The sequence below is a fragment of the Pezoporus wallicus genome, unplaced genomic scaffold, assembly GCF_028554395.1.
Source record: "Pezoporus wallicus isolate ANWC-B61680 ecotype Strahan unplaced genomic scaffold, APGP_CSIRO_Pwel_v1 contig_12230, whole genome shotgun sequence".
NCBI classification, from domain to species: Eukaryota; Metazoa; Chordata; class Aves; order Psittaciformes; family Psittacidae; genus Pezoporus; species Pezoporus wallicus.
In genome coordinates, this window is record NW_026637082.1 from 144,016 (window position 1) to 152,709 (window position 8,694).

Here is an 8,694-nt window from a genome sequence, read left to right on the forward strand (position 1 = left end):
GCTAAGACTCTGGCATTTACTGGCAGCACAGAATACCCACTTGCTGTGTGCAAAACTTGCCAACACACACTTCCAGGTACAAGGGAAATCACATCCTGAGATTTCCTTGGGATACCTCTGGCTTCTGTACACAGAAAGTACCACTCCCAGCTGGGGGGTAAGTGCATTGGTGAGGATGGAAGTCAGGGGTGTGTTTTAGAGTGATTTGGAAAGCTGAACTCTTATCTAGTTCCTCTGATCTATTTTCTCTTGTGATTCCCAAAGGTCTTAGGTATGAGTGGGTGAAGATAAAACCTGACTCCATGTTTAGCTATGGTATGCTTGGGACCTCTTGTAAACAAGGAACTTCAGAGTTGAGTTCACCAGATATGAGCTAATACTAAATTATTTGCAATAATAAGTATTTGCAACCTGGAGCTAAAGAAATTGCTAGAATCTCTGAGACCTCTGATATTAAATGGAGAACATTAAAGACAAAGGTTAGTGAGAAGCAAAGTCTCAAAAACTTGTTTTATTTTCTCCTCAGAGGAGTGTAATTCCACAGGGAGCAGAGCTGGAAAAAGATGACTGTTCTGGTAGGCGAGTGACCCGAGACCTGCACGTTTCTGTGCTGTAACTCCCGTGTGCTTTGTTTCCCCCTCTGTGTCTTTGTTCCCAGGATAGTTCGTGGTCTTTATCCCTGTGGTAAATACAGTGCTAGATCCTTTGTAGACATTAAAACTGGCAAATTCCATGTGATTTATGTCATTTGGCATTCTGCTCCAATCCTCTTCAGTTTGTCATAAATTCCTAAACCAGAGCAAGATTACATCTGGTAGCAATTTCAGTCAGCCAGATGAGGCGTAATTCTGCAGAAGCAAGCTCATTTTCTCCAGTGCTTTTCAAAGATGAGCTCTCCTGCTCCTTTTCCATAAGGCACGCCACTTGCCCTGTGAGCTCTGTGGAATGATATAGGCTCACAGACTTTTCACACTTTATAAAGGCAATCTTTGGAACACAGCTTTGTATCCAGTACATGAGGCAGTACAAGGGAGTAACAGCGCTGAAGCCTTCTGGGAACAGGCTGCATCTGGATTGTTTTCCTTTCCAAGAGCATGTCCTTGCAGCTCCTCATACTCCCGGGTAACCTGTCACCTTTCCTACTACAGAACTTCTAAAGAATCCATCCACAACTACTATTCTGCTTTTCTTTTACATGCTTTTAAAATAGTTATAGCAGAAGTTGCAAGGCTTGGGTAATTTCAAGACTGTAAAATGTTAGAGGCACTAATAATGTAGAAGCGGAAAATAGCTCTAATTCCCACTAATATGGAAGTTTAAAAGTAGTTTTATGTTTCATCATGTTCCTATTGTCCTGTTATATTTTGATAATAGTGGTTATGTTGGTATCTCATTGCCTTTATTACTTTATGTTTTCAAAACTCTGTGTGGAGCTTGGTGCTCCAGTTTCTCAAAAGTAGCAAAACAGAGCATGGTAGTGAAGTCATGGAAATCACAGAGCAGAGCCTAGTGCCATGGTGATGTGTTATAATGTGCTATTAAAATCAAATTAACAGAACTGAGGTAAAAAATAATCTTTCAAGGTTTCCAAGGTCATGCACAAGGGCCTCTAAGTCTGTTTGTACAAGCGCACAATGCTGGTTGTCCCTCTGAAGTGACCAAATTTAAGTATCTCTTGATATCCCATTCAAACTTTAAACACCACAAAATAAACCAAACCCAGTATGTCAGAATTTCATATTTGAGAAATCATGGCAGTCAGGTGAAGATCCCGACGACTGGAAAAAGGGAAATATAACCCCCATTTTCAAGAAGGGGAAAATGGATGACCCGGGGAATCACAGACCAGTCAGTCTCACCTCTGTGCCTGGCAAAATCTTGGAGCAGATTCTCCTGGAACGCATGCTAAGGCACATGAAAATCAACAAGGTGCTTGGTGACAGCCAGCATGGCTTCACTAAGGGGAAATCCTGCCTGACCAATTTGGTGGCCTTCTATGATGTGGCTACAGAACTGATGGACAGGGGTAGAGCAGTTGATGTCATCTCCCTGGACTTGTGCAAAGCGTTCGACACTGTCCCACACGACATCCTTGTCTCTAAATTGGAGCGACATCAATTTGATGGATGGACCACTGGGTGGATAAAGAACTGGCTGGATGGCCGCACACAAAGAGTTGTGGTCAATGGCTCAATGTCCAGCTGGAGACCAGTAATGAGTGGCATCCCTCAGGGATCGGTGTTGGGACCGTGTGGTTCGGTTGATACACTGGAGTTAAGGAATGCCACCCAGAGGGACCTCGACACGCTTGTGAGCTGGGTTGATGCCAACCTCATGAAGTTTAACCATGCCAAGTGCAAGGTCCTACACCTGGGTCGGAGCAATCCCAGGCACAGCTACAGGTTGGGCAGAGAAGAGATTCAGAGCAGACCTGCGGAGGAGGACTTGGGGGTGTTGGTCGATGAGAAAATGAACAAGAGCTGGCTTCAGTATGCGCTTGCAGCTCGGAAAGCCAACTGTATCCTGGGCTGCATCAAAAGGAGCGTGACCAGCACGTCAAAGGAAGTGACCCTGCCCCTCTACTCTGCTCTTGTGAGACCTCAACCTGGAGTATTGTGTGCTTTTTGCATAAAAAGGACATGGAACTGTTGGCATAAGTCCAGAGGAGGCCACGAGGATGATCAGGGACTGGAGCACCTCCCGTATGAAGACAGGCTGAGGAAGTTGGGGCTGTTCAGCCTGGAGAAGAGAAGCTGCGTGGAGACCTCATAGCAGCCTTCCAGTATCTGAAGGGGGCCTATAGGGATGCTGGGGAGGGACTCTTCATTAGGGACTGCAGTGACAGGACAAGGGGTAACAGGTTCAAACTTAAACAGGGCAGATTTAGATTGGATATAAGGAGGAAATTCTTTCCTGTTAGGGTGCTGAGGCACTGGAATGGGTTGCCCAGGGAGGTTGTGAATGCTCCATCCCTGGCAATGTTCAGGGCCAGGTTGGACGAGGCCTTGGGTGAGATGGTTTAGTGTTGAGGTGTCCCTGCCCATGGCAGGGGGGTTGGAACTGGTTGATCTTAAGGTCCTTTCCAACCCTAACTGTTCTATGATTCTAACTTAAACTTGTTAGTTTAGAGTGACCATACTACTACAGATGCAAGCTGGTAAGATGCATGGCAACTGGAAAGCACTCGCTATAAACTACCTTGTCTACAATTTTTGTGACCTAATTTATACCCTTTTGAACCTATTTATTCTCAGGAAAAATATCCTGACATTGTGACCCTTCCGGAAGGCCTCCTGGGAGATTATATACTGCTGAGGAACCCCAAAACTTCTGGGTGAGCCAATAAATCCAGTTCTTGATTTATGCAGATAAAGGATTGTGAAACACATAGGGACAAGCTGTTGGTCTGCTTGAACGGTGTCACTCTGCTTTGTAATGTGTTTAAACACAAAGCCTACATCATGTGTGTTGTACTTTAGGGCTATAACCACACATTAAAAATGTGAAGAGATAAAAAAACCAACTAATTATATGTAGAGGTCACACACACACGGCTTTGTTAGAAAAATCAATCATCGCATTGCTAAAGCCTGTACCCACTCTTAAAAAGCTAGGTGGAAAAAATAGAGGACTCGAGCAGCCTTTTAATTTGTGTTTAGAAACAAAATCTTTTATTCTTTTAGTTTTGGAAGCTCGTGCTACAATGAAGAGTCTAAATTCCAAATTTAGGAATTCCACCCTGGTGCCTGACATGCTCCATCCTTGCATGCACAGGCACTGTTGTTGTTTGCAGGTACAGCTCTGCTCTCTTCAGTGCAGCAATCACACCACACCCAGGCAAAGCATGGCTCTCTGGTCATCTTCCCTTACAGAATGGAAATAAAACTGCAGCCACTGTGACTGAGAACAGCCAGAGTTGTATTTTTCCATTTTTTAGAAGGAAATCAGGCAAGGGAGGGGAGCACTGCACTCCCCTTTATTGTTATTACTGTTAGCCCAAGCAAATACAAATAAACCCTAGTGTGGGTAGTACTGTTTGGTTTAGCCAGATCTGCCATTTAAAACCAAGGCCTTTTAACTCTAGGCTGCTGAACTGAATCTTTCTGAGCCCAGCATAGTCAGAAAACTATTGTGACTAGGTGGTATTCTGCAGTTTCTCTTCATGTCACCAGGTGCCAAGTGCCACTACATATATGCCCTCTCACCCAATCCCACCATTTCAGTGGGTTAGTAGAAATACACTTGCATATTAATTGGTTTGCAAAATCCCAGCACAAGCTATGTACAAATTCCCAAAGAATTCTTAAGAATGAAGTGGCAAACGGCCAGCAAATCCTAGTGAAAGGAAACTTCCAGAGTCACAATTGGTCAATGCTTGCAATGACTTGTTAACACGCCTATCAACCGGGATCAGGAAAGCCTTACTTTCCATGAGGAATACTCCTAAAAGCAGAGATAGGAGGGAAATACAAAATATAGTAAAGCAGAGAATTCATTACAGCTGTTGTTTTAGAGTAACCCTTGTGTACGTGAGTCTTCCCCCGCAAAATCCAATCGCCTCACTCATCTCTTTGTAGAGTGCAGTGACCTCGTCCTGCTGCAAAAGCTGGAACTAATACTTTGCCTTGCAGAAAGCATCACCAAGACCCTTGAGGGAGTAATGAGGGTGAAGAGTACTTAAAAAAACTTAAAAGCAAACCAATGCAGGACTCTAGACCTTAAGACAGATTTACCCCTGTGTGTTATTCAAAAGAGGCCATGAATAGTGGAGTGGACCTTATTTTGAAACCCAGAACACCCCTGTTTATGAAAATGCTTAATCTGAAATTATTTTTCTCCATTTTCATCCCATATCCAAGTGTGACACCTGAGCACAAGGTGCAAATAGAGCACGGAGAGATGCCCTTTTTCCTTTCTCTATCTTACTTTTTACCACTGCCATGGAAACTTACCATTCCTAAGGGATGAACATGAACCATGGGAAAAACCTTTGAGGCTGAGAACTGGAGCATGCCTGGAACAGTTCCTTAGCAGTAGCTCACTGGTTTTCCTTGGTTTCAGTACACGTTTGGTTCTGAATGCAGAACCAGAGATCAGGGTTTTGCGTTCCTTGGAGTGAATTTTGTGTAAGAGCACACTGAGTGGAACCTTCAACTACTGCACTTCCTGCTTTGAAGAAAGCTCACAGACAGGTGCTGAGTTAACCCTTAACCAGCTTTTCTGTGCCTATGCTACAGGTTTGAATTAATGATTGTTTGGAAGATACACATCGATGAGGAAGGGAGATCTACACCTGTTCTGGACCTTCTGACTAAAGTACCAAAGCAAGGTAACATCAGTCACTTCAGAGCCTGTTTCTGAGCTTCCTGAGGAACACCTGTCCCCTTTTCTTCCCAACATCTCTTCAGGGCACATGGAAATCCCTCTTGTGGAGCCCAGACAGGCAAACAGATCAGAATTTAGGAAGCAGCTAAGCTTCAGCTCCTGTGTCACTTCACTTAACAGGGCTCACACAACCTAACAAGCTTGTCCTCCTATTCTAGACAGCAGGGAACCTGCTTTGGCTTCCAGTAACAGTGCAGCTGTTGGAAAATCCCGTTTGTGGTTGTGTTTTTCTTGCAGTCCTGGACCAGAAGATGGCAACTATTGAGAATGCACCCACCTGTTTCCGGAGCATGCTACTTCTGGTTGGGATAGAGGAAGCAATTGAGAACCTGGTCAACGTATTTGGCTCGGAAAGATGACTACCAGCCTTATTTGCAATAGATAGCAATTTCAAAAGTAGTTTTAATTCAGATATTGTGTTACACAGTCTATAATTTCATTGAATATAAACATTAAGTTATTTTCCATTTAGAAACCATACTCATAAAACATGCTATCTGTACAATTATGGCACGTTATATATAAATTGTCATGACAGGAAAATAAATACAGCCATTTAAATACAAAAATGCCAAATAAAATAGTTACATGTACAGAGTGAATTCATTATAAATTTATCTTTCTGAATCATTAATGTACCAGAGTGGTTTTATCTTCTTAACATTTTCTAGATACCTGGAAAGTGTTAAAAGATCATGCACTGTCAAAAATCAAGTCCATAAAAATCCATTTCATTTCACAGCTCTGTAAAAGTACAGTGATTTTAAAAGGACAAGAGAACAGTAAGAGACTCCTGGAACAAAGAGTTAAATAGCTTTCTCATTAAATTAGGGTGGAAGTAGACAATTTGAAGGTTTCAAAGACATACTATGCTAAAAACAAAAAAGGAAAAAAAATGGTAACTGTATGAAGTAACTTTTTTCCACACAGCAAGTGTTGAGGAGAGATAGCATTAACCTAGAAAGAGCCATTACACTTCTGTGAGGAGAGATGGACAAGTTAAGGACTGCTCACTGCAATACTTCCTTTTGATTTCCTACCTCCAGGGGGAAATTCTAGTTACGAATGCATGGCATTTCATACATTCATCCCTAAAGAAACCAGAGTGGACAGATCTCCCTTCACTTCTTCACTTCCACCAGATGTACTGTTAGCTCACCAGCAACCTCTCAGCATTTCTCAGGAGTACCTGCTCTGCAGTAGACATTCATCATAACTAACTGCTTTATCCAGACCAAATCTACATGACTAAGTCACATACTTCTCTGGTAGGGAATGACAGCTGCTCCTGGAATCAAGGGGCCAAAGCCACAAACCAGAATCTCAGTAACGTCATGAGACTTCCTCTTCAAATCCACGACTGCTCTAACCGTATCAGCAGCAGTTTGCCAGCTCCATTTATCAGTTATGAAAAAATATGTTATAGCAACGGTGAAATAGGTGGAGAAACCAAGAGCTAAAGAAACAGTATGTTTGTAATACCGTAATTGTAACAATCTGCTATTTGATCACTCAGTCTCCTACTGTTCTGGTAGGTCAGGAAAAACTGGCAGGCTGGATTGGTTTCTGTCAGAATCTACAGTTGAGCAATGCCAGGGATCAGGGTTCAATGAGCAGCAATCTGTAACAGAATACCTTGTTAGATATCAGGCAGATTAATTTCAAGTTTGGAATCTAGTAGACAGGCACAATGCAGTACTCTTTATCCACTGACGTATTACTGGTTTAGCTGGTTTTGTGTAACCCTTAGTGTATTTCATCTTTAGCTCTTTCTTCCATGAAAATGAAACTTGGTAACAGCACATGCTCTTTACTTGCATAAAAAAGGTGTGTGAAGTTAGAGCATAAAATCCTGGAAAGTTTCCTTCCCTCCTCCTCTAACAGTTGGAGGATTTCTGGATTTTAAAGTAGCCTCTCTTCCCCCAGGTCTCCTTTGGAAAGAAGGGGTTGTTATCACTGTCACCTACCAGCTTATTGCCCTGCTGCAGTGTCACATTTCAGTGAGGCACCCCACTAACATGTGTTGCCACCCGCAGAAAAGCTCTGCAGTGGTATGATTCTGCAGCTCATACCTTTGAGTTGTACGGGGTTTTCTCATTTTGCTTTTTGAGTTTCAAGTAAAACTGAACCATTCAGCCCAAAATCCCAATATAAATATATTTTCTAAACGCTAACCTACGTTACTGTGAAAAACATGACCAGGAAGCACATGCTGCATTCAGGTAATCGCAGGTCACTGTAGCTTGAACAGCATCTCTGCACACTTCTGGGTGTGCAATCCACAAGCATGCAGGGAAAGTGCCTGTAGATTTTACCATACTACCTTCTGTTTTGGATACATCCTCAGTCTCCAGCTCAAGATCTTCCTTGAGGATGGCTTTTACTGCAACCTCTCACAAGGCTTCTGCTGCACATACTAACATTTAAAAAGCAAACCCATCATTAAATTGCTGATGTAGTGATACAAGCTTAGCTCCAGTAGTCACATGAGAAAGTGACCCCTTCAGAAAAGAAAGCCAGGTTTTTTGCATTACTTAAAACAAATGAGCCTGAAAGTGGCTGCTCATACTACACAGCATGTGCGATATCAGTGATATAATGCCACCATTTGACACAACCTAAAAGTTCTGACATAATTTGTAAAATATATTATTCTTACAGTTCATCTAAAATTAGGTATGAGCAAGCTGTGGTTTCACCTTCAATAGCAGCACATAATGTATAGAAAATACAAGACCAGCATGCCAGAGGCATTAAGCCCAGCTGTCATGTACAATGTAAAGACACTTGCCTTTAACCCTCTTCACTTTGTTTCAGAAGCTTTAGGTAGATGCAAGGTGACCACAGAGCTGCTGGAGGCAGTCTGGTGTTCTTAATCTCATGTGTTAGCACTGAAAAGCGTTTGGCAGCAACACGGTAGTTCCACAGGTCTGTAATGCTGGAGTAGGCACCTCAGCTGTATTTTCTGCTAAATGCTGTATTTAATGTACTGAATTAATAAATATAACCACATCTGTATTTAATGCTAAAATGTCATGTTAGGTTTTGTCACTCTTCTAGTGGGTATGAGTGAGGCTCAGAGCACAAGCTCCAAGGCAATTATCCTGTTAGTAATTAGGCTTACTATGTTAGTGCAATACTTCAGGAAACCTTTCATTCTGTGCTCTTTCAATTCTAAGAAGGAATTCAACTTTTAGTATTAATCGCATCTGTCCTCTAGTTCCAAGGTATGGCACGTTATCTGATCTGTCATATTAAATACATTCATTGACGTTATGGAGCAAACGTGCATTTTAGTGCTATTCCGTG

The 8,694-nt window shown here is 42.4% G+C and overlaps 1 protein-coding gene across 2 annotated transcripts in view; it reads left to right on the top strand.

Annotated features, from left to right (window-relative positions):
• Window positions 1-7,520, top strand: part of CENPP (centromere protein P) — a 140,038-nt gene extending 132,518 nt beyond the window's left edge. For both annotated transcript variants that reach the window (XM_057403186.1, XM_057403187.1), the window contains exons 6-8: window positions 3,255-3,334; window positions 5,238-5,329; window positions 5,623-7,520. In XM_057403186.1, the coding sequence (XP_057259169.1) occupies window positions 3,255-3,334; window positions 5,238-5,329; window positions 5,623-5,744 (294 nt within the window). In that variant the 3' untranslated portion in view covers window positions 5,745-7,520. The remainder of the gene's footprint in view (window positions 1-3,254; window positions 3,335-5,237; window positions 5,330-5,622) is intronic.
• Window positions 7,521-8,694: the final 1,174 nt, after the last annotated feature.